The sequence below is a fragment of the Oncorhynchus masou genome, chromosome 1 (genome assembly GCF_036934945.1).
Source record: "Oncorhynchus masou masou isolate Uvic2021 chromosome 1, UVic_Omas_1.1, whole genome shotgun sequence".
NCBI classification, from domain to species: Eukaryota; Metazoa; Chordata; class Actinopteri; order Salmoniformes; family Salmonidae; genus Oncorhynchus; species Oncorhynchus masou.
The window spans coordinates 54,637,258-54,663,958 of record NC_088212.1 but is presented as its reverse complement, the minus strand read 5'-3'; the positions used below and the strand labels follow the sequence as shown (position 1 = coordinate 54,663,958).

Here is a 26,701-nt window from a genome sequence, read left to right as displayed (position 1 = left end):
GGCTGTGCAATGTACATCTATACTGTACACACATACCATTCAAGAATACCCACGGCATTACATATACGCGCAGGCCTACCCTTTAAGAGCAATACAAACAATAAGATATGCACAAACACACACACACACCCCCACACACAAGGGTTTATTTTCATCATGAAATGACTCTCACTTTACAATACACGGGCTGTGTTCGAATTAGACCTAGTAGCCACCACATTAAAAAGCCGACATTGCTTATTTTGTGTAACACACCGGTATTAGCCGGTCAGCAAAATATGCCCAGTATTATCAGGGACAGCCAAAAAGTAATTTATTTATTTTGTGAAGCGACAGGCCTCAGACGAGGTGAGGTGTACCACATGGGACCGTGTGTTGACTCAGCCAAATGTAAGGCTCCATGTTGTTTTTAAATGGGAGGTTGCGGAGAGGGGACCCTTGGTTCTATTGAGCTCTGCCCCTCCACAGCGAGCCACGACTGCCCACACAGTAGCTGTGGGATGATGCCAAAGGTTTAGCACCCACTCAATAAATAATGTAGTTTGGTTTACCTTGGTGTCCATATCCTGTGACGTAGATATGCACTGCCGGTCAAACATTTTAGAACACCTACACATTCAAGAGTTTTCTTTATTTTTACGATTTTCTACATTGTAGAGTAATAGTGAGCACATCAAACTATGAAATAACACGTATGGAATCAGGTAGTAACTCAAAAAGTGTTAAACAAATCAAAATATATTTGAGATTCTTCAAATAGCCACCCTTTGCCTTGATGACAGCTTTGCACACTCTTGGCATTCTCTCAACCAGCTTCATGTGGTAGTCAACTGGAATGCATTTCAATTAATAGGTGTGCCTTGTTAAAAGTACATTTGTGGAATTTCTTTCCTTAATGTGTTTGAGCCAATCAGTTGTGTTGTGACAAGTTAGGGGGGTATACAGAAAATTGCCTTATTTGGTAAAAGACCAAGTCCATATTATGGCAATTCAAGGCACACTTAACCAACATGGCTACCACAGTGATACTCCATCCCATCTGGTTTGGGCTTATTTATTATATTTAACCTTTCTTTAACTAGGCAAGTCAGTTAAGGACAAATTATTATTTACAATGACGGCTTAACCCGGCCTTACCCGGACAACGCTGGGCCAATTGTGTGCCACTCTATGGGACTCCCAATCACGGCCGGATTTGATACATTCTGTATTCGAACCAGCGCCTCTTGCACTGAGATTCAGTGACTTAGAACACTGCGCCACCCGGGAGCCCAAAGTGGGCTTAGTGGGATAATCATTTGTTTTTCAACGGGAAAATGACCCAACACACCTCCAGGTTGTGTAAGAGTCTTTTCAGCATTTTACCATCAGGCTCTGACCCATGGCCACATTTGCCTGTATTCACAGACCAAGCTTCTCGCGCACTCCGTCGTACACTGTGTCGCTGTGTAACCTTTGTGTGGGGGGGGGTTAAGGTCAGGACCTTGTCCACTGTGTAGCATTTTCCATTTGAGGCCAAAAGAGAGGTTTTGTCCAATGCTGTGCATTATTTTGACTTCCGGGGAAAAGTAAAAGACAGTTTTTTTTCAATAAATGTAAAGAAATTCAGTGGATTAACAATCAAGAATCAATAAACAAAACAATAATGTTAATAACCGTAATGAAGCTTTAAAAAAATGGTTGTGACCGTTTTGGTTTTGACAATTTAGACTTATTTTGGACATTAATGTACCCCATAGCTAGCATATGACCAGCTCTACATTTGGACAGTTTTGACATCCTCAATATATATTGTAGTCCCAGATCCATACATAAAGATTTACTACATTTTTCACTCATTTTCTTCAAAGTGTTGGGAGACAGACCACTCACTATATGGTCATGATGGAAAGGGGTGCATCCCATTTCCTGGTTATAATTGTATCGAAACAAGCATTTCGCTACACCTGCAATAACATCTGCTAAACATGTGTATGTGACCAATAAAAGTCTATTTAATTTGAGGTGTGTAGCTTAAGGCGCATTCATTCTTCAGTCTTTTAATGTGTTTCGCTAATAACATCCAAAGTGGGGACAATACTTTCAGAGAAACAAAAAATTAAACAAAAACGACTAACTAGTTCAAGATTTTCTATTGAAATAATAGTGTTATAAAATCACAAAAAATTATTTTTATTTTCAAAAATACATTTTTGACTCTCAATACGAATGGGTATCTGAACAATGATTTTGTAATATCTTAATTTAACAATATGTTTGTTATTGTCTTAAAATGAATTAGAATATATCATGATCTAAATAAATGTCCTAAGCTTGGAGACATATCTGTTTTCAAACAATTTTAACCACTTCTGTAGAATGACCCACATAGTGCACTACTTTTGACCAGGGCCCTTAGGCCTCATAGGTCTAAAGTATTGCACTATGTAGGGAATAGGGTGCCATTTGGGACAGGACCCAGGTTATCCAAACAAGTCCAGCCCCGGTGGTGTTGTCATATCACATTCTAACAACCCTCTCATATTTCATTTCCAGGCCATCGTGGGCTACTTTGACATTTTCTTCGACAGAGACTGCGGCAACAAGGTAAGCAGCATGCGGCGGCCCTTCCATTTTTAACAGCCACCCAATTTACATTCACGATTTGGCGTTCCCCACATCCTTGGGAGGCAATCGACACCGGGGCGCTTCCTGATTGCTGATGTAAGCACCCACCGGAGCTGGCCACTCGGAACAGCCAATGCCAAGCTCCGCGAGGGACGTGCTGACAAGTCTTTTAATTGCACGTCCTATTTTACCTACAATGTGAGCATAACTGCTGAGATGTAACACTACACCACGTGTAATGGGAACTAAGGTTTTAAATGTGTGGCGGCAGGGTGGCCTAGTGGTTAGAGCGTTGACAAGGTTCAAATCTGTCGTTCTGCCCCTGAACAGGCAGTTAACCCACTGTTCCTAGGCCGTCATTGAAAGTCTTAACTTACTTGCCTAGTTAAATAAAGGTAAAATAAATAAAAATGAAGTACATCTAGTCTTTAGAAGACTATGAGTAGGATAGAAGTACAGATTTAATAAGAGGGAGTTTAGTAGGTTTAAGAGTGTGGGACCGGTTAATTTTCCACTACAGTTGTGGAATTGTTAGATGAGCCACAGAAATAGAAGTGTCACAATGGAATGAGTTGTTATCCTTATTCATCGCTGTTGTGAGTTCATGTTGATTGCTGTTGCCCAAGACTAAATAACATGTTCTGCTTTTGAATCACAGGTGATGTTCTCCACGGGACCACAGGTCACCAAGACGCATTGGAAGCAGACAGTATTCCTGCTAGAAAATCCCATCCCTGTACAAGCAGGTCAGTTTCCATTACAGCACTGGTTTCTTGAATATGTGTGCGTGTGGGGATGTGTGTGTGTGTGCGTGCACGTATGTGTGTGTGTGCGTGCACACGGGCCTGCATGTTTGTGCCTGCATGGACATGTCTCTCTATGTCTATTGTGGTGCACTGCACGCACACCCAGCTGTCACCTGTGATGTTATTTTTTTACACGCCGATCTTCCTCGAACATCATACTGAGAGCCAGATAATCTGTCAGTGGTGCTGATGTAGTCAGGGTGTGCAACGCTAGTTATCTGTCACCTATAGAGAGACAGAGTGAGATCAAAACTAATCAGTCAGTCACCAAAAACACCATGTAAAACTTTATCTGATAGCTGTCATGACTGTCCACGAGAATCCAAATAGATCAGGTTTGCAATAAATAACTTCAATCAGACCCCCTCTCACCCTAGAGGGGGGAAGGAAAGAACTTGGGGGGGGGGGTTATCAACTCGAGCCCTGTTGTAAATCAAGGGAGAAGATTCAGGTCTGCACTCTCAAGATTCAGCAAAGGAATGTAATTTGATTCAACAGACATTTTCCCACTAAAACTCTAACACTTTCAAAAGCGAATACTGGAACAATATTTCTAATGTAGAACATGGGGAAGGTGCAAGACGATCTATAGAACACTGTCATTTTTTTTTTCATTATTTTGTGATGTCATTGAAAATGTTAAAATGGAAATACTGTAACTTGAAAGTATACCCACTACATGTATGAAGTTTTCATACTCTGCGTTGTGGATGTAATATGAAATATGATGAAAGTGTTTTTGTTAAGAGAGAGATGTGATTTGAGAAGCAATAAGAGATCATTGTTTTTATAACTTTGCACAGTGAGTAGCTACCGCCTGGAGTAAGGTCAGGGAGTGTGCCAGCCTGCCGGAACTGCCCCTTTTAAGCAAACTGTATAACTGTATGAAGCTGCTGCTTCACCTTTAAAGTGGTTTGAACTTTGAATCTCAACACGAGGTGGAGACGATACATTCACCTCTGGACAATCGCTCGTAAGGCTGATTAGCTGTCCTAAGTAAAGTATCTTCAAAAGTGGATTTAAGTAGGACCATTCTGTTACTCTGCTCAAACCATCGTATTATGCTACTCTCATCACCCTATTGGGGAACCATCGACACGGCTGGCTAGCCTATCTTCAAAGAAGCATCTTCAAGACCGAATGTAAGGAAAACCCAACTCTGTAGTTCTGTTCAAGACAACACGACACTTCACCGGATACCAGACAACTACAAAGGAAGACAACAGTAGAAGACTTGTTGGAACCATTTTGGACAATCAGAGCCTTGTGCGAAAAGCGTGCAGCGAAAAGGCCCACCCCTTCCCAAGGCTGCCATGTCCACCAAGAGATCCCCGGAAAACCCAGGCATTTCATGTAAATACATTCATGATTTCTTACTCAAAGCGGGCAGCGGTTTGTGTGCAAAGTATATGGTTACTGTAAGTGAGAGTAGTTTCTGAATACCAATGTTTAGTGTCTCTGTCCCTCTCTTTCTACCTCCATCTCTTCTTTAACAAGCAGCCAAGTTGTTGTCATTCCACGAGGGACCTGTTTTCAGCGTATTAAGTCTCCAGTCAATAACCGATGCAAAGTGTGTATGTTTATCCCGTGTTCCCATTTAATTAGCTAGTAAATAAATCATTAAACCAATTTGTGTAGTACTGAATTGTAAGTAAGGGATGGGTATTTGCAGATGCAAGGAGGTTATGACTGTTCAGAATGATTATATTATACAAGGTTATGATTAATAAGTTGACTGTTTATAGATGCGATAGGTAAAAGACCTTTTTGAGTTTCGACCTGGAGATGGTAACTCTTTAAAGAACCGCTCTCGTGGTGCCCCAGATTCTAGTGAGTGAATTGTTACATGATTAATTTAATCGGGTAACAATTAAACATAGTTAGTTAATTATATAAATAAGTCTTCAGATGAATGTTAAAGTTAAGTCACTACATTGCTTACCTCAAGCAAGCACGTACTGAACAGAACATATAAAGCAAAACAATTTATAACTAAGCCAATTAAAATATAATTTTATTAAGTGATGCTGTTACTGATGTGATATGTATGAAGCTGTGTGTATGCAGTGAATGTAAGTGTATGATGTGAATTATGGTGTGTGTGTGTGTGCACGTGTGTGTACAGTGCTTCGAGAACGTGCGTTTGTGTATGTATAGTACTATACTTTGTGAACAATGGTGTGTGTGTGTTGTATGTGATGGCCTGTGTGCGTTATCGTAATGGGAATCAGGGATGTGTCCAGTGATGAGACCGTAGCTCCGTGCTGTCCAGTCTTCCCCCCACTACCATCAGATAGGAGGCAAGTGTAATGAATGGCCTGTATGGGGACTGGACATCCACTGTCCCCAAGTAAAGCACCACTCAGCACCTGGCCAGATCCACAGCCACGATGACTGTCATCCCACTGACGCTCCCGTAACATTAACGCAACGTTCACAATGTGTCCGTCAGTTGACGTGTTCACAGTACAGGTTCCCCAAGGGCACCACACACAACCCCCCCCCCCCCCGCTCAACTCAAAAGGTGGCGCACAGAATGCAAAAATATTCTTAGAAATATTTAACCTCCACACATTAACAAGTCCAATAGCTCAAATGAAAGATAAACACCTTGTTCATCTACCCAGCGAGTCAGATTTCTAAAATGTTTTACGGCGAAAACATAGCACATATTTATGTCAAACCACCACAAAGACACAGACGATATACAGCCAATTTGTCGAACAAAAGATACAATCACAAACGCAGGATTAAAAGAAAAATAATTCACTAACCTTTTGAAAATCTTCATCAGATGACAGTAATAGGACATGTTACACAGTACATTTATGTTTTTTTCAATAATATGCAATTTATATCCATAAATCTCCGTTTACATTGACGCCATGTTCAGAAAATCCTCAAAAATGTCCGGAGAAATTATAGATAGCTCCGCCAGATAACAGAAATACACATCATAAACTTTGACTAAATATACATGTTCTACATATAGTTAGAAAGATACACTGCTTCTTAATGCAACCGCTTTGTCATATTTATTTTTAACGTTAAAGAAATCGCTCACTATGCAATAATCTGAGGCGGCTGTAACGGCGTTCTTCATTTGTTGAATGAGAGTCGGACCGAAATGCAGCGTGTTGGTTACTCATGTTTTTTAATGAAGAAAAAACGGAACTATACATGAAATAACTAAGAAATACAAAACAACAAAACGGAACGTGAAACCTATCTGGTGAAACTACACAGAGACAAGAACAATCACCCACGAAATACACAGTGAAACCCAGGCTACCTAAATACGGTTCCCCATCATAGACAACAAGAATCACCTGACTCTGATTGAGAACCGCCTCAGGCAGCCAAACCTAAACTAAACACACCCCTAATCAACCACAATCCCAATGCCTACAAAAACCCTAATACGACAACACAATAACATAAACCCATGTCACACCCTGGCCTGACCAACTAATTATCTAAAACACAAAATACTAAGACCAAGGCGTGACAGAACCCCACCCCCCCTAAGGTGCGGACTCCCGGACGCACCTCAAAACCATAGGGAGGGTCCGGGTGGGCGTCTGTCCATGGTGGCGGTTCCGGCTCGGGACGTGGACCCCACTCCATAAATGTCATAGTTCCTCCCCTTCGCGTCCTGGGATAATCCACCCTCGCCGCCGACCATGGCCTAATAGTCCTCACCCAGAACCCCACTGAACTGAGGAGTAGCTCGGGACTGAGGGGCAGCTCGGGACTGAAGCAGCTCGGGACTGAGGGGAAGCTCAGGACTGAGGGGAAGCTCGGGACTGAGGGGCAGCTCGGGACTGAGGGGCAGCCCAGCACTGAGAGGAAGCCCAGCCAGGCAGTTGAATCCGGCAGATCCTGGCTGGCTGGCAGTTCTGGCAGATCCTGGCTGACTGGCGGATCTGGAAGAGTCTGGTTGACTAGCAGATCTGGAAGAGTCTGGTTGACTAGCAGATCTGGAAGAGTCTGGTTGACTAGCAGATCTGGAAGAGTCTGGTTGACTAGCAGATCTGGAAGAGAGTCTGGCAGATCTGGAAGAGTCTGGTTGACTGGCAGATCTGGAAGAGTCTGGTTGACTGGCAGATCTGGAAGAGTCTGGCTGACTGGCAGATCTGGGAAGGCAGATCTGGAAGAGTCTGACTGGCAGATCTGGAAGAGTCTGGCTGACTGGCAGATCTGGAAGAGTCTGGCTGACTGGCAGATCTGGAAGAGTCTGGCTGACTGGCAGATCTGGAAGAGTCTGGCTGACTGGCAGATCTGGAAGGGTCTGGCTGACTGGCAGATCTGGAAGAGTCTGGCAGATCTGGAAGAGCCTGGCTGACTGGCAGATCTGGAAGTGCCTGGCTGACTGGCAGATCTGGAAGAGTCTGGCTGACTGGCAGATCTGGAAGAGTCTGGCTGACTGGCAGATCTGGAAGAGTCTGGCTGACTGGCAGATCTGGAAGAGTCTGGCTGACTGGCAGATCTGGAAGAGTCTGGCTGACTGGAAGAGCCTGGCTGACTGGCAGATCTGGAAGAGCCTGGCTGACTGGCAGATCTGGAAGAGCCTGGCTGACTGGCAGATCTGGAAGAGTCTGGCTGACTGGCAGATCTGGAAGAGTCTGGCTGACTGGCAGATCTGGAAGAGTCTGGCTGACTGGCAGATTTGAAGAGTCTGGCCGACTGGCGGATCCTGGCAGACTGACGGCTCTGGCTGCTTCTTGCAGACTGACAGCTCAGACTGTTCCATGCAGACTAACAGCTTTGGCAGCTCCTTGCAGACTGGCAGCTCCTTGCAGACTGTCAGCTCCTTGCAGACTGTCAGCTCCTTGCAGACTGGCAGCTCCATGCAGACTGGCAGCTCCATGCAGACTGGCAACTCCTTGCAGACTGGCAGCTCCATGCAGACTGGCAACTCCTTGCAGACTGGCAGCTCCTTGCAGACTGGCAGCTCCTTGCAGACTGGCAGCTCCATGCAGACTGGCAGCTCTAGCTGCTCCATGCAGACTGACAGCTCTAGCTGCTCCATGCAGACTGGCAGCTCTGGCTGCTCCATGCAGACTGGCAGCTCTGGCTGCTCCATGCATACTGGCAGCTCTAGCTGCTCCATGCAGACTGGCAGCTCTAAACATTAAACATTATCTTGCACATTTTATCTCACCAACCGTTTCTAATTTGCAATAAGATTAAGACATTTGTTTATGATGAATTTTCGCTATTCCAAATCCAGAAGAGAGATCTTTCTCGCAGGGAGCCTGTCTCTCACACGCTACAGCGCACACACACACACAAGAAAGACCCTGCTCTTAATTAGTGCCGATGGCGGAGAGAACTAAACGTTCAAAAGTGTGGTTACACTTCACCAGAGTCGATGCTGACAAGTGCAACAAGACTTTTGCTTGTAAGGGTGGAAACACGAGCAATCTGTCCAAACATCAATTGAAAGTGATCATGTACAGGCAGGGAAATGCACAGTTTTCGACTGCCAGGCTCGTAGTTAATCTCTCGTTGGCCGATCTACGTTAGGTATGTATGCTAGCCGCCTGGAGCCCACACATGGAGTTAACTAAATTACGAGAACATGGGTTCATGATCAAAAGTAACCATTAGCCAGCTGATTGTTTAGCTATGGGTGCGTTCATAAATTCAATCACCCATTTAAAGATTGTCCTACTTTTTTGTTAAAGTTGCAGCTACAGTGAACCAACCCACTCCTCCCTCTAATGCCGCTGGTCCAAGCCAAAGACAATCCCAAAGCCCCTTCACGCTGGCAGCTAGTGGGAGGATGACTAAGGAGAGGGTGAATGAGTGCCACCTAGTGAAAGGCCTACATCCCTTTGCAACAGTAGAGTCCAAGGGCTTTAGGTCATAGTCTGTTGAGTTGTATTCATTTTTAGGATATAGTAGTATAAAAGGTTTGTATGTTAGTCCCATCACTCCACAATACAATACACAATAATTCACCACATGGAAAATCTTGTTTTACTGTAGGGAGATGAGCAAGGCAACCCCAAATATACCCCTCCCTCCAGGAGTTACCTCAGTGACACATTAATTCCTACCTGGTATGGTGTAGAAAAGGCCAATGTGATCACTGAGCTGAAGGACGTGCCAAAGTTAGCCATCACATCAGACAGGTGGACCAGCATCTGTCAGGACCACTATCTCACTGTTACAGTGTACTACACAAGCCAGGGCAGTGTAAAACAGAATGTCCTCCACACCAGGGCCGTGTACAAATCGCAAACTGCCGAAGTAGTGGCAGAGGAGACCTCAGACATTCTGGAAGAGTTTGAGATAGAGCCGAGCAAGATTGTACCTGTGACTGTTGATAATGCTGGCAATATGGATGTTTCCATCAAGAGGCTACACGTCCTAAAAATAGGATGCTTTGCACACACATTGAATCTGGCAGCGCAGAAAATCTACAAAACTACTTCCATTGATTAATGGGCAGCCCTAATCAGAGCAGTGGTCGTGTTGTTCAAGAGATCCTCGATGTCCAAAACAGTCTTGAAGGAAAAGCAGCAGCTCTTTGGTAAGAAGCCAGTTCAATCTATTAAAAGTATTATTTAGAAATTCCCACATTTAACTATTTCATTCAATATTCAAGTGTGTGGTAAATCATGGAGGAGTATCCAGCGATCCAAGCAGCAGCCTTGGACCCATGACTGCAAAAAGCAATGACCAAGGACTACCTGGACCGTCTGAAGGACGAGGACTACCATAAGGCTGAGGAGTTTGTCCAGGTCTTGAGAATCCTCTACACATCCACACTGCGTGTGTGTCATGTGAAAAGAATGCCACCTGTGGACAGATCATACCCATCCTCCAAAAAGCACTTCACTGTGAAGCACGAAGATACAACGTTTGTGGCAACCATCAAAGAGAAGGTGTTGGGAGAACCCCTCCGAGCGCTATCAGGATGAGGACATTCAAGCCTTCCTGCATGAGGCCACAGCAATGGACCCCAGATTTAAAGGGAGGCCGGTGAGTGACGCCACCTGGGACAGGCTGAGGAAGGCAACTGATGAGGCCAGTGTGACAGGAGCAACACCAGGGCTGTCAGAGGAGCCGGAGCAGACACACAGAGCACCTGCAACAGGAGGAGGAGTCTGAAGGAGAGGAAATGGAGGAGACAGTCCCCATGGCAGAAGATGATGTGATGTGGTGGTGGGAGAAGAGAGCTACTCTGCCCCTCCTCACAAACATTGCAACAATCTCTGAACCTCTGTGCTCAAGCCTCCTCCACCTCTAGCGAGAGGGTATTTTCGACTGAGGGAACACAATCAGCCAGGAGAGGTCCCGAAGGCAAATATGTTGATCTTTCTCCAGAAGAACTGCTAAGAACTTTTGCAGCCTTACCTGCATGCCCCACCCGTGTTGCTCTATACCACTGTATTTTCTTTTGCAGGAAAATATTGATCATTTAATTTGTTTTACATTTCCATCATCACAACATTACAGTCTATAATAGTGATTTGTTCAAAACATTGCTGTTTCTTTTGCTGTAAATGATTGTTTATTTTATTTATTTTACATTTCATAAAATAAAGCAATGTTAATTCTGTTCTTAATTTGTTTGTTTGTTTGTTTTTTTTCCGTAAAAAAAATAACAAAAGGAACCGATAAGAATTACCGTTAAAGTACCGGATCGATATGCAGTATCGGTAAGAGTGGTAATACCGTTAAAATCTTACCGATACCCATCCCTAATTTTGAGACACCTCAGTGTTAAAATGGGTTAAGACCCTGCAGTGTTGAAGTGGGTTAAAACGCTGCAGAGTGTATAGAAAGGTTGCCTAGCATCTGCTGACAGTCTGGCCCAACTCATAACAGCAGCCTCTGCTATATGTTCACCGTGGGTGGGTGGGTGGGTGGGTGGGTGGGTGGGTGGGTGGGTGGGTGGGTGGGTGGGTGGGTGGGTGGGTGAGTGAGTGGGTGGGTGGGTGAGTGAGTGAGTGAGTGAGTGAGTGAGTGAGTGAGTGAGTGAGTGAGTGAGTGAGTGAGTGAGTGAGTGAGTGAGTGAGTGAGTGAGTGAGTGAGTGAGTGAGTGAGTGAGTGAGTAAGAGATTTGCAGTGACTGGTCTATTTTTTCTAAATGTATTCTTATTGAAGAGTAAACCAGTTTGGTGCGATCGACAGTGCTCCGGTAGTGCTTCTCTATCCATCAACGCTCTGGATACACACACACACGCCCTGCTGGCCTCATGCATGCACATTTCATTCTTCAAACAAGCAGACACCCACAAATGCCCTCCAGCCCTTAGGTAAATTAGCTCAATGCTCTATGTATTTGGCGCGAGCTGACTCACCCGCTGTCCTTAGGCATCAGTTAACAGAGTAATGAGATCCCCAAGTTAGGCTGTGAACACTCACTACTGCTGGAATACCCCCACCCCCCCCACACACACACACACACACACACAAACATGTGCACACACATAGCTCACTATTATCAAAACACTCACTACTGCTGAAATGGGCTACACACTCACACACCTGCCTCTGTCATTACTCACAACTGATGGAATGGGCACTGCCCTGCATACTAAACACCCTCAAAACAGACCAACTCACCTGGAAATATGTTGTGTACGTGGGTAATTGCAGCGTTATGGATGTGACATTACAAACAAGATCACAGGTTAAATGTCTCACAGAATGGACAGACAAAGCATACATTAAATGTTTGAGGTGTGTGTCTATAGTACCCCATTGGGGAACGCATACATCTAAATATTGGCATATTGGAGAAATAAAGCAAATAAAAGGCCTCGTGGCTGTGACAAGCTTTTTGGGGAGACATATTAGCGAAAGTCTGAGATTGTAAATCTTCTGTACGGAATTAGGGTGACATTTGGCACGCAGACAAGAGAGTGGAAGCGGCAGGAAATCCGTTAGTTCTCCCTTTCCTCTATCAGCTCAGAGCATAGAAAAAGGAATAGAATGGTATGGCTAGAAAAATGTGCCATTTGACTGCAAGACAGGTTCACATCAATGTTGGTGGGATTATCTCTCTCTCTCTCTCTCTCTACATACAGCATTCCATTGCGAGATACAGTTTTTGATCACCGATAGATAGGCCTAGTGCGCGGTTCTGACTCTGTCTGCCTGGTAGCCAACCTGCCTATACTGTGCCCCTCCTCTCTCTCCCTCCCTCGCTATGACAGATGCAAGTGTTTGTGTTCTCGGAGGTATGGCCACTAATCAGTCTCCTCCATTACAAAAACACAGAATCCTCCTAGTGGAATCTTATCTTGACGTGCGAGAAGTCGAGGGATCAATTGTGCAAGGAGGTTGACTCTCCTTGAGGCCGACTCATCTTTGTTAACAGTTGGAAAAATGGTAGGGAAAGGCAAGCGACAATATGAAGGAAGTGCTGTTTGGCAACACTTTGAGGAATTAAATTGGGTGGAATTGAGGTACAGTAATGGTAGTGCAGGAGCGATGCTTAACCTTCTGGAAGGGACTCACCATGACACTCAAACCATTTCCTGCAGCAGGGCAGCCATATTGTGAGTCACATGGAATTTTATACATTTTTCTTATTGTTTTAACATTAACATTTATTTTCCATTTCTCACATCTCTAAAAGAAAAAAAAAGTGTATCCCACAAAAATCAACACCCAATATTCAATACAAAAGACAATTTGGAGAGTCTATAAAGGCTGGAAAGGGTAAAGGTACTGATCTCGTAGAAAGAGATGGCCTTCGTCCCAAGTGGCATCCTATTCCCCTATACAGAGCATTCGGAAAAGTTTTCAGGCCCCTTTTTCCACATTTTGTTACTTTCCAAACTTATTCTAAAATTGATTAAATCGGGTTTTTTGCCCTCATCAATCTACACACAATACCCCATAATGACAAAGCAAAAACAGGTTTTTATACATTTTTTTTACATTTATAAAACAAAATTAAAATGATATTACATTTACATAAGTATTCAGAACCTTTACTCAGTAATTTTTTGAAGCACCTGTGATTACATCCTCGAGTCTTCTTGGGTTATGATGCTACAAGCTTGGCACACCTGTATTTGGGGAGTTTCTCCCATTCTTCCCTGCAGATCCTCTCAAGCGGATGGAAGGTGAACCTTCACCTCAGTATGAGGTGCTGAGCGCTCTGGAGCAGATTTTCATCAAGGATCTCTCTGTACTTTGCCTTGTTCATCTTTCCCTCGATCCTTCAGTCTCTCAGCTGAAAAACATCCCCACAGCATGATGGTGCTTGGTTTCCTCCAGACGCGAGGCTTGGCATTCAGGCCAAAAAGTTTAATCTTGGTTTCATCAGACCCTTGAGAATCTTGTTTCTCATGGTCTGAGAGTCCTTTAGGTGCCTTTTGGCAATTTTGTGCCTTTTACTGAGGAGTGGCTTCCGTCTGGCCACTCTACCATAAAGGCTTGATTGGTAGAGTGTTGCAGAGATGGTTGTCCTTCTGGAAGTTTCTCCCATCTCCACAGAGGAATTTTGGAGCTCTGTGGGGTGTCCATTGGGTTCTTGGTCACCTCTCTGACCAAGGCCCTTTTCCCCCGATTGCTCAGTTTGGCCGGGGGCGGCCAGCTCTAGGAAGAGTCTTGGGGGTTCCAAACTTCTTCCATTTAAGAATGATGGAGGCCACTGTGTTCTTGGGGACCTTTAATGCTGCAGACATTTTTTGATACCCTTCCCCAGAGCTGTGCCTTGACACAATCATGTCTCGGAGCTCTACGGACAATTCCTTCGACCTCATGGCCTGGTTTTTGCTCTGACATGCGTTTTTAACTGTTGGACCTTATATAGACAGGTGTGAGCCTTTCCAAATCATGTCCAATCAAATGAATTTACCACAGTTGGACTCCAATCAAGTTGTAGAAACATCTCAAGGATGATCAATGGAAACAGGATGCACCTGAGCTCAATTTGGAGCGTCATAGCAAAGGGTCTGAGTGTCATAGCAAAGGGTCTATTTGTTTTACAGAGTGCTGTTAAAGAGACACACCTGATTTAAAACAACAAGGGCTGAGAAACACAACCTGACCTGCAGCAACGCCAATGTCTCTCCGCTCCGTGCATCCGATGATACATCGGTGGCGAGACTGAAGCATATGAGATGTGTTTGTATGAGTGCAGTAATTAACCACAGGAGGCTGAGAGTCAATACACACACACGCAAAGAGATGTTGGTGTTTCGAGAGAGAAAAACAGCACGCAGTGGGCCGGAACAAAACATCTCTGAGAACTACTCGGAGCTGGCAGGTTAATAAATGAAACGCAGCATCATTTGTCATGCTCCTCTGTTCTGTATGACTAGGAAATGGATGAGGTGGGATTTTCATAGGGTTAGGGATTTTTTTTTAAATATATATATCATTTTTTCAGCTGCCTTCTTTGGTTGTTTGTTCAAGAAACAAGGTCATACTTTGTGTCTGAGGATGTACCATGATCTTATAGATGAAACCATGGCCTGGTTATCTGTGTCTTGGATCAACCAGAGGACCTGAAACTTGGGTGGGAGTTTGCTGCAGATTTCGATAGGCTGGCGATTCACTTTCCTCCACCCCTTTAACTTGTGTGTCCTCTCTGTGCCCTTTGTCCTGCCATAACTCTTCTGTCTTCTTCTTGTGCGTCTTACTGATGGAATTCTCTCTCTTTCACTCTCCCTCCAACTCTCACCCCCCCCCCCCTGTGTTTTAGTGCTGAAGGTCCTTGAGTAGCTGTGCTGCATCAGGCAGACAGCAGGGTGTAATTCCCCAGGCCTGCTTTATGTACTGCTCAGACAGGTGCTCAGGATATACGACGCCCTGACACTGCCTGACTACACCTCCTCTACCTATCCACCTCTTCTTAGACAGAAAGAGAGGAGGGTGAGAGAGAGAGTTTTATGTAGAAAGGGGGAGATAGGGAGACTAGGTTGAAATGCTGCTGCTGTGCACATCACTGCAGTGCTGGGAGGGATAGAGGGAAGTTGTTCTGCCTTGGGAGAAGTTGGAAAGGGAGGTGTGTGCATGCGTGCTTGATTTTATTTTATATATATTTTGGAACATTTGCTACCTCTAATCGATTTCTGCAAAAAAAGTATGTGTATAGGTCTATGGCAGAAGTGTCAAGTTAAGTGTTACCTTGTCTTGTTCTTACCTTTGCCATGTGAGGTCAGTTTGACCTGCTGGGCAAGAGAGACCGTGACCACCCTCTGTTTGGAGAAATCTGAGCAGGAGGAGGGCGAGAGATGAACAGAGATGATAAACATCTACATTTTCTGAAGATAATACTTTGAGCACACACTAGATCTGATTGTAGGTATACAAACAACTCCAACCAGTTAATGATGAAAAGGGAAACATTTAACCAGTAATACGGCAACAATCAAGGAGGGAAGGTGAATATCATAGCATTAGAGTCTCTTACATTTACACTTTACTGGCTGGTCGTCCTTCCATCTCTCTTGATGGAAATATTTTCCTCAGCCACTATTTATCTTTCTTCTGGTTTGTTTTGGCATTCATTATAATCACTGTCAATCCACCATTTTTGAAAAAAGTTTGGAAGACCTCTTTTTTCATCCTGTCTTTTGGGTTTGTTCAATTCATACACCCTTATGGGGAAAAAGGTGGTATCTAGAACCTAAAACGATTCTTCGGCTGTCCCGATAGGAGAACCCTTTGAAGAACCCTTTTGGTTCCAGGCAGAGCCTTTTTGGGTTCCATGTAGAAACCTTTCCACAGTGAGTTCTATATGGAACCCAGAATGGTTCTACCTGGAACTAAAAAGGGTTCTACCTGGAACAAAAAATGGTGCTACTATGGGGACAGCTGAATAACCCTTTTCTTCGAAGAGAGGCTGGTCATGGTCTCTCTTGCCCAGCAGGTCAAACTGACCTCACATGGCAAAGGTAAGAACAAGCTTCAATTCACCAAAATATCATGATCCTTCATTTTTTTTATTTTACATTGGAGGATGGGCCCTGGTCAAATGTAGTGCATTTGATAGGGAATAGTGTCCCATTTGGGGCACAGTCCTGGTTTGGAGAGCACCAGTGAGTGTAATGGACTAAGATGGCGCATTTCTGTGGCTGTGTGTGGTTAACGTTATTGGCATGTTGATGATCGAGGTCTCTGTGAAAGGACCAGCTCTATTTCTCCTTTGATTTCAACACATGATCAATTCTCCCTCAGTTTCTGGCTACTTCACTAGATTGCTAGAGGCACGAGCCTAGGGCCTTCTCGAGTCCTGAGGTTAACGCCGCGGAGAAAATACAGTGGTGTATAATGTCTCACTAATCAAATGAACAGTACCGCAACATTGAGGTTTGGGACTTGTCAATTCTTCCGTACTTTCAAGAAAGTGTATGTGTTTGTGAACATTTGTTTTAGTGTTAATGATCAGATTAGGCATAATCTGTTTAGACTCTTATATGATGTCATCATGTGTTTCTCAGTCCAGTTCTCAGGGACAACCAGCTATTTCACATAGCCTATTGCTCTATTCTACTAGCACATCTGGGTTGTGTTCAATAGGCACCATACGGAAGAAAACATACTGAAACAGGGATGGACTACCTGAAGAAGTGCTCATTCCCCTTTCTGTTGCGTACCCTAATAAGCACGACTCTGATTAAAGTTGTGTTTCTGTTGTATGAGCATTTGTAGCATTTCTTTGTGTGTGTTTCTCGGCAGAAAAGTAGAATTTTCCTCCCAGTTTTCTGCCAAGTTTGTTTTCTTTTATTCAGTCATTTAATCCCAGACTTTTAGTTACCCTGCAGAGGTTGCATTTTGTCAGAGGACTATCGCAGGCAAGCAATTACTCTTTTGGCCTTTTTTAAACCCTGCATTCCAAGCTATGGGATGCGTCCCAAATAGCACCCTGTTCTCTATATCCCTCAAACTCAACTCTCGACCTCGAAGCCAGTTCCACTGCGTTTTTTTATTGTTCCCCTCTAATCAGGGATTGATTTAGACAGTGGGTGCAATTAATTATCAGGTAGAACAGAAAACCAGCAGGCTCCGGACCTCGTAGAATAAGAATTGAATACCCCCTGCCCTATATAGTGCACTATTTTTGACCACAACCCTATGGGCCCTGGTCAAAAGTGGTGCACTAAAAAGGGAATAGGGTGCCATTTGGGACACAGGCTTAGACTTACTGTAGCATACCCTTGCATAGCCTGCCTTCCCATTCTGGCTCCCCTCAAGCGTTGAGCAAGGCTGGGTTCCATTTCAGCCCCTTTTCCCAGCCCTTTATCATTCATCTGAAAGAAATGGGTCGTGTTCAGTATCTGCACATTTTTGTCAGGTTGATGTTTGTCATGAATCTTGCCCTGGCAGCAGAACTGAACGATTTCCGCTAGATAGGCCAGCTGCAAAGTCAAAATTGTCTTTCGTAAAAATTCATGAAAACCAAAAATGTGTTGTGGGATTATTTAAGATACTCTTTGAAGTGGTAGGGTTTCAGGTGGTTTTGGAAGATGGCCAGGGGATCTGCTATCCTAGCTTCAGGGAGAAGCTTGTTCCAACATTGGGGTGCCTGACAGAAAAGAGCTTTTGCTGGGCTGAGGGGGAGCTGCCATCCCGTAGAGGTGGGAGTGCCAAGAGTCCAGAGGTGGCAGAATGGAGTACTTGGTTGGGGTGTAGGGTTTGAGCATAGCCTGAAGGTACGGAGGGGCAGTACCTCCTGGGGCAGTACCTCCTGCTGCTCCGTAGGCAAGTGCAATGGTCTTGTAGTGGATGCGAGCTTCGACTGGAAGCCAGAGGAGTGTGCATAGGGGCAATGTGGCATTTATTTATTAACCTTTATTTAAACAGGGAGTCACATTGAGATGAAACCATTTTTACAAGAGAGCCCTGTATACATTTACAAGTAAAACCCAATACATAAATATAACAGCCCAACAAAACACACTATAATAAAACACATAAAGCACTACATGAAAAATATTTAAGAAAAGCAATCGCATTCTATAACGTAAGTCTCCAATCAATCATTTAAAATGCCTGAAAGGAATTATGTGTATTGTTCCACACATGGGGGCAAAAAAAACTAAAAGCAGATTTTCCCAGTTCTGTGGAGACCAAAGGGATCTCCAGCGTTATCTATCCCTAAGAACAGGTTTGGTAAAAATGAAGTAATGTACAGCAGAAGTTTCTACAAGACTGCTTTGTAAATAAATAAAAGAGAATGCAGCTCTTCTTACAGACAGAGAGGCCCATCCCACATAAAGAATGCAATGATGAGTCCTTAAACCGTCCCCAGTGATAAAATGGATTGCTGAATGGAATAGTGAGTCCAATGTTTTCATAACAGAGGCTTCCGCATGCATATAAATCATCTCTATTGCAAGGAGAAGCGGGTTTTTTTTAACTATCTTCCTTCTATTTTCAGAACTGAGGCAGGATTTATTTTTATTTTTATATAAAAAACAAACATAGATCTCAGCTTCTTTGTCAAGTTTTCAATGTGTGTTTCAAAAGACCACTTGTCATCAATCCACATACCCAAGTACTTATAGTGAGAAACTTGCTCCATTTGGAGTGCAAGTCCTCAGGTTCAACATTACGAGACTTAGAGAAGAGAATAAACGTGGTTTTATTTGCATTTAACACTAATTTACGATCAGTAAGTGATTTTTGGATGAGTCAAAATCATGCTGGTCAGGAATGGCCTGCTGCATTGAAGAGGCACAGGAATAAATAACTATGTCTTCTTTATAGAGGTGAATGTTACAGGTGTTTTACAGTATTTCCAATGTCATTTATATACAACGTGAACAAAAATGGCCACAAAATCTAACCCTGGGGTACCCCTTTAAGTTTTTCAAGTAATTCGATTTAACCCCGTCTTCTGAAACCACAAACAGGCATCAGTGCCAAGACCGCTAACACAGACAACTTACTTAATAAGATAGAATGATTGTCTGTATCAAAAAGCATTTGAGACATCTATAAATAGGGCAGCACAATTCATCTTAGCATACAAAGCATTGACAATATCATTTACAACTGATGTGGTTGCAGTAATAGTACTGTTCATAACCCTGATTGATGTACCTTCCAAATACAGATAAAAAAATCTACGAAGTTGCACATTCAACAACGATTCAAGAAAGCTTTGATATGGGACGATAGTTGTCAAGATCACAACAATCAACCTCACTTATGTAGTGGCAGCACATACGCTGGTTTCCAGTGTCCTGCGTTGCATATAATCTGACTGAGCATACAAGTATCTAAGAATCTGACTGAGCGGAGGTAGGAAGCAGGTGCGTAAACATTCATTCAAACAGCACTTTAGTGCGTTTTGCAAGCAGCTCTTCGTTGTTTGTCAAGCATTGCCCTGTTTATGACTTCAAGCCTATCAACTCCCGAGATGAGGCTGGTGTAACCGAAGTGAAATGGCTAGCTAGTTAGCGCGCGTTAATAGCGTTTCAAACGTCACTCGTTCTGAGCCTTGGAGTGGTTGTTTCACTTGCTCTGCATGGGTAACGCTGCGTCGAGGTTGGCTGTTGTCGTTGTGTTCCTGGTTCGAGCCCAGGGAGGAGCGAGGAGAGGGACGGAAGCTATACTGTTAGACTGGCAATACTAAAGTGCCTATACAAATGGTATAGAGGGAAATAGTCCTATAATTCGTATAATAACTACAACCTAAAACCTCTTACCTGGGAATATTGAAGACTCATGTTAAAAGGAACCACCAGCTTTCATGTTCTGAGCAAGGAACTTAAACGTTAGCTTTCTTACATAGCACATATTGCACTTTCACTTTCTTCTCCAACACTTTGTTTTTAGATTATTTAAACCAAATTGAACATGTTTCATTATTTATTTGAGGCTAAATTGATTTTATTGATGTATTATATTAAGTTAAAATAAGTGTTCATTCAGTATTGTTGTAATTGTCATTATTACAAATAAATAAATACAAAAATCGGCTTTTTTGGTCCTCCAATAATCGGTATCGGCATCAGCGTTGAAAAATCATAATCGGTCGACCTCTAATATACTGTATATATATATACACAGTTGTGGCCAAAAGTTTTGAAAATGACACATATATTAATTTCCACAAAGTTTGCTGCTTCAGTGTCTTTAGATATTTTTGTGAGATGTTACTATGGAATACTGAAGTATAATTACAAGCATTTCATAAGTGTCAGAGACTTTTATTGACAATTACACGAAGTTGATGCAAAGAGTCAATATTTGCAGTGTTGGCCCTTCTTTTTCAAGACCTCTGCAATCCGCCCTGGCATGCTGTCAATTAACTTCTGAGCCACATCCTGACTGATGGCAGCCCATTCTTGCATAACCAATGCTTGGAGTTTGTCAGAAGTGGTTGGTTTTTGTTTGTCCACCCGCCTCTTGAGAATTGACCACAAGTTCTCAATGGGATTAAGGTCTGGGGAGTTTCCTGGCCATGGACCCAAAATATCGATGTTTTGTTCCTCGAGCCACTTAGTTATCACTTTTGCCTTATGGCAAGGTGCTCCATCGTGCTGTAAAAGGCATTGCTAGTCACCAAACTGTTCCTGGATGGTTGGAAGAAGTTTTTTGTCCATTGAAATAACATCAAATGGATCAGAAATACAGTGTCGACATTAAGGTTGGAAATGACTATTGTAGCTGGAAACCACTGATTTTTAATGGAATATCTACAAAGGCGTACAGAGACCCATTATCAGCAACCATCACTCCTGTGTTCCAATGGCACATTAGCTAATCCAAGTTTAAAATTTTACAGGGCTAATTGATCATTAGAAAACCCTTTTGCAATCATGTTAGCACAGCTGAAAACTGTTGTACAGATTAAAGAGGCAATTGAACCAGCCTTCTTTAGACAAGTTGAGTATCTGGAGCATCTGCATTTGTGGGTTCGATTGCAGGCTCAAAATGGCCAGAAACAAATAACTTTCTTCTGAAACTAGACTGATGCTATTCTTGTTCTGAGAAATGAAGGCTATTCCATGTGAGAATTTGCCAAGAAATTGAAGATCTCTTACAACGCTTTGTACTCCTCCCTTCATACAACAGTGCAAACTGCCTCTAACCAGAGTAGAAAGAGGAGTGGGAGGCCTGTTAGATGAATTTAGTAACTATGTGTTCATTGACCAATTCAATTAAACTACTCAGTCTGCTATATCAGAATTTGTAGGATACTGATAGAAATGAAGACTGACAGAGGCCCAGTCTACAATATTACAATATGTACATTTTTATTCATGGGAACGTTCTGGTCATAATACCATGTACATTGGTTTATATATCTCACATTTCGTCATAAATGTCCCTCCTCTCAGATACAATGGCAATATAGTTCACAAGCCTTCTCACATTGTCTGCCACCTGTTAAACAATCTACTACAAGCCCAAGGTCTCTCCCCTCCCTGGGTGGGGACATAATGTCCTGTAAGGAACACAGTATTCCAGCCGGTCTGACGATAGCTCCATTAGTTTCTAACAAGGAACAGAAAGTCCTTGTTCTAATTCTTGACTAAAACTACACACCTTATTTTCAGTATTATGATTCTAATAAGATTCATACATTCATACAGTAACAGAGTACTATTCTGTTTAGTTATATTTCTAACCTAAATGTATACATAATTTAGTAATTATTCATAAAAATCCCATAACAAGGCCCCAGTGCACAACTGAGCAAGAGGACAAGTACATTAGAGTGTCTAGTTTGAGAAACGGATGCCTCACAAGTCCTCAACTGGCAGCTTCATTAAATAGTACCCGCAAAACACCAGTATCAACGTTGACAGTGAAGAGGTTACTCCGGGATGCTGGCCTTCTAGGCAGAGTTGCAAAGAAAAAGCCTTTTCTCAGACTGGCCAATAAAAAGAAAAGATTAAAGATGGGCAAAATAACACACACACTATATAGAGGAAGATTGGGAAAAAAGTGTTATAGACAGACAAATCTATGTTTGAAGTGTTCGGATCACAAAGAAGAATGAAAATGAAAAGATGCTGGAGGAGAGCATGTGATCAGGGGGTGCTTTGGTGGTGGTCATGTGGGAGATTTATACAGGGTAAAGGAAGGAAGGCTATCACCCCATTTTGCAACTGCATGCCATACCCTGTGGACGGCACTTAATTGGAGCCCATTTTCTCCTACAACAGGACAATGACCCAAAGCACAGCTCCAAACTATGCAATAACTTTTTAGGGAAGAAGCAGTCAGCTGGTATTCTGTCTATAATGGAGTGGCCAGCACAGTCACCGGATCCCAACCCTATTGAGCTGTTTTGGGAGTAGCTTGACCGTATAGTACGTAAGAAGTGCCCATCAAGCCAATCCAACTTGTGGGAGGTGCTTCAGGAAGCATGGGGTGAAATCTCTTTAGATTTCCTCAACAAATTCACAAGTAGAATGCCAAAGGTCTGCAAGGCTGTAATTGCTGAAAATTGAGGTTTCTTTGACGAAAGCAAAGTTTGAAGGACAGACACAATTATTATTTCAAAGACAAATCGTTATTTATAGCCTTGTCAATGTCTTGACTATATTTCCTATTCAATTTGCAACTAATTTCATGTATGTTTCATGGAAAACAAGGACATTTCTAAGTGACCCCAAACTTTTGAACGGTAGTGTGTATATATTAAAGTAATCCGCTGATTAGCCAGCTCAGCTAATGAGCCAATGTGACGTCACCTTATCTGAGGAATTAGGAAGCATTTTTGAAACATCCACAAGTTTGAGGTAGGGTTTTTTAAAGTGTTTTTTTCTTAATGCATGTTTTGGCTACATACGAGTATAGGACGAGTCAACAACATTTTGTGTATGAGTTAAAGGGATACTTCGGATTTTGTCAGAGTCCCTTCGCAGTCATTGTGCTAACGCTAGTTAGCATTGGCTCGCGAAACTACCTCTATCTTCCTTCATACTGGACTAAGAGACATACAAATAGTATCCAAGACTTCATCTGACTCTGGGGAAGTATCCCTTTAACAGAATATTTACTTCTAAAAGTGAGATTTTCACTACATTATTACTTTAAGAAAATCCTCAATTACCTAAAATGTGTCATTAGTGTTACTGTCATTGGTGTTACTCCCCTACTGGTTGCAGTGGCACAATGTTATAATACTTACAATTATTTAAAGTCATTAGTCATATTAGTTGATTTAGTATGGGAAGTTAATTTCCAAAATGCCATGCCCAAATGCCCCCACAATTCAAGAACGACCCTGTTATTAATACACAGAGAAACCGATACACACACATTCACTCTCATACCCCCCTCCCAACCGCCAAACACACACACACACACGTAGGAATACACAAACTGATACACTATTAACTCTCATACCCCCCCCACACACACACACACACTCTCTCCTCCGCTTCCTCTGCTCCAGTGTACCAGACGGATAATCCTGAATGGTGAAAAATTAATGTATGCAAATATCATACCTCAATTTGGAGTCACATTATTTTTACTGTAAATAAGAATATACAAGGTAGCCATTCCACTTAGGTCCATCATACAAGACTCCCTGTACATCACTCCGCTGTAATGGAGTGACAGCCTCGGAGCGTGGCGCCAAGAGACTTTGCTATGTTGACAGTGTCGCCACAGTGACAGTTCAGATGAGACAGTCATCAGCAGCAGCAGCTTCGCTCAGGAAAACGCCACCGTCAGCGTTTTTTTTTTCTTCTCTCCATGTCCTCCTCTAACCTCCATCAATAGGGAACGCCTGGCATAGAGGAGGACTTGTTTGCCGATTGGGTAAACATTCATTTACCCCCGGCAGACACACGTGGAGTTAATTACAACATATAATCACTTTGATTATCACCTTCTCCTCCTGCCCCCCACCTATATTGCCAACACACTGTGGTGTGCAATCGTACTGAAACACGTGAGGTTCACCACACCATCTGGCTATGCACACACACACACACCCTCTCTCTCACTGATGCACATTCACAGACACTTTCTCTCACTCACACACAAATGCTCTGTCTCTCTCTCGTAGGCACATACCAAAGCACATATACAGTTCCCAGATTTAGTCTGCGCGCAGACCGAACAAGCGGCGACAAATCGAACGAACAAGGACAATCGACGCTTTACCTGGATTCCCAGACAGGACAACACGCCCGTCAGGGAGAATCCCCTCGTCAGGTGATCCAAAAGTATAAGGACAGTAACACATGTGTTGTGGCTTTGGCGCTCTGCTTCAGCACTTTGGACGTGAAATGATGCCCCCCCCCCCCCAAAAAAAAAAAGTATTGGGACAAATTCACTTGCGTATTAAAGTAGTAAAAAGTGTAGCATTTGGTCCCATATTCATAGCACACACTGTCTACATCAAGCTTTTGACTCTACACATTTGTTGGATGCATTTGCTCTCTGTTTTAGATGCGTTTCAGATAATAAATCTATTTGGCTCAATAGACATGAATGGTAAATAATGTATTGTGTCAATTTGGAGTCACTTTTACTGTAAATAAGAATATAATATTTTTCTTAACACTTCTACAATTAATGTGGATGCTACCATGATTACGGATAATCCTGAATGAATCGTGAAAAATTATGAGTGAGAAAGTTAGATGCGCAAATATCATACCTCAAGACTTTTTGGGAGGGTTATGCTATTTGTGCATCACTAATCATTATTCTTGTGAACTCGAAATGACACAATGACAAGGTTCCAGTTTAACAAAGTTTACTATACCATATGAACACACTACAAGGTAGCCATTCCACTCAAGGCTAGGTCCATCAACTACAAGACTCCCTAAGCAGGCGCACTCTTAACCGAGTGATAGCCCCGTAGTAACAGAAATATAGGGATACTTAAAACATAAACTTAACAAATTCTCACTCATCGTTATTCACGATTCACTGAGGATTATCCGTAATCATGGTAGCATCCACATTAATGTAGAAGTGCTGGAGCAAAAACAACTAAACATGTGTCACTGTCCCAATACTTTTGGAGCTCATTGTATATCCCTACACACATCCACTCTTCTACATGCATCACATCCTTCTCTCTCTAGCATCGCTCCCTGGATCTCTCTTCTGTTATGAACTCTCTCTCTCTCTCTCTCTCTCTCTCTCTCTCTCTCTCTCTCTCTCTCTCTCTCTCTCTCTCTCTCTCTCTCGCACACACACAAACACATTGGCGCTTTGGAGTACCTGGATTTAATACATTTTACTCTGATCAATTAATGTATTGATTTATTATGTATTGATTTTGAATTATTGGCCTGAGAGTATATTCAATGTGCTGATGTTGATGTGGCACTCCGGGACTATAACTGAATAGCCCTACTCTTAAACTGCCTAGGAGGGGTTCTGCCTCTAGACTCAGTGTAGCATATTACCATTAATGGTCGAATTTAGGATTGGGGGAGGGGAAGCTGATCCTAGATCTGTTCCTATGGAAACTTCACCCTGCAGCGCTCCAATACAGGTGAACAGAAGTCAAAGGTTGGTGTTCAGCCTCTCACTTTTATTTGTGGTTTTCCTCTTTAGGGGAGGAGCTTCAGGGACGGATCACCGTACGCAAAAACAAAAAGGACCCCCGCTCGCTGTTCATCACCTTTGACCTCCATGACATGAAGCAGACCTACAGCCTGCAGTGAGTTCACTGATCACATGACTACGATCATCAATAGTGTGGCTGAACTGAAATATTCCCCAGACTTTGCCAAAACAATTAGTATTATTATGGTTGTTATTATGACATGTTTAACTCTTATGGAATCAGAAACAGCTTATCTTCATATGGAGCAGTACATGTAGATAATATAGGGATTAATTATTAAAGTAAAGTGAAAGGTAGACTGACAGAGTGGTGAGACAGGGAGAGTATGAAGTGTGCTTGAACAACAAGCTGTGGAGTTCACTGCATTTTAATGCCATACCTGTTAATAAACACATTCCCTCATACAGAATCTGAGTTGATTTCTTGGCAAGCGGCATTTCTCAAAAATGTTTCTACTTGGCTGTGGAAGCGTTTTTCACTTTTGCACAGAGTCAACACTTTCCTGTGACATTCCCATTTTTTCCTGATACACAAAGTTAGGCTGGATAACACATATTTGTTTGATTTTTAAGGCCATTTTCAATCAGTTAAAGGTCAAATCTGGTAAAAAATGGGCATGAGGGAAATAGTAGGTCAAATATCCTGAAATGATCATCAAACATATATATATATTTTTTTTTACCTTTATTTAACTAGGCAAGTCAGTTAAGAACAAATTCTTATTTTCAATGACGGCCTAGAAACAGTGGGTTAACTGCCTGTTCAGGGGCAGAATGACAGATTTGTACCTTGTCAGCTCGGG

The 26,701-nt window shown here is 42.8% G+C and overlaps 1 protein-coding gene across 1 annotated transcript in view; it reads left to right on the top strand.

Moving 5' to 3' along the window:
- The window catches only part of prmt3 (protein arginine methyltransferase 3), a 101,813-nt gene extending 75,512 nt beyond the window's left edge, over window positions 1-26,301 (top strand). Inside the window, exons 14-16 of the mRNA XM_064974822.1 lie at window positions 2,536-2,586; window positions 3,266-3,353; window positions 25,887-26,301. Coding sequence (XP_064830894.1) covers window positions 2,536-2,586; window positions 3,266-3,353; window positions 25,887-25,996 — 249 coding nt within the window. The 3' untranslated portion in view covers window positions 25,997-26,301. The remainder of the gene's footprint in view (window positions 1-2,535; window positions 2,587-3,265; window positions 3,354-25,886) is intronic.
- Window positions 26,302-26,701: the final 400 nt, after the last annotated feature.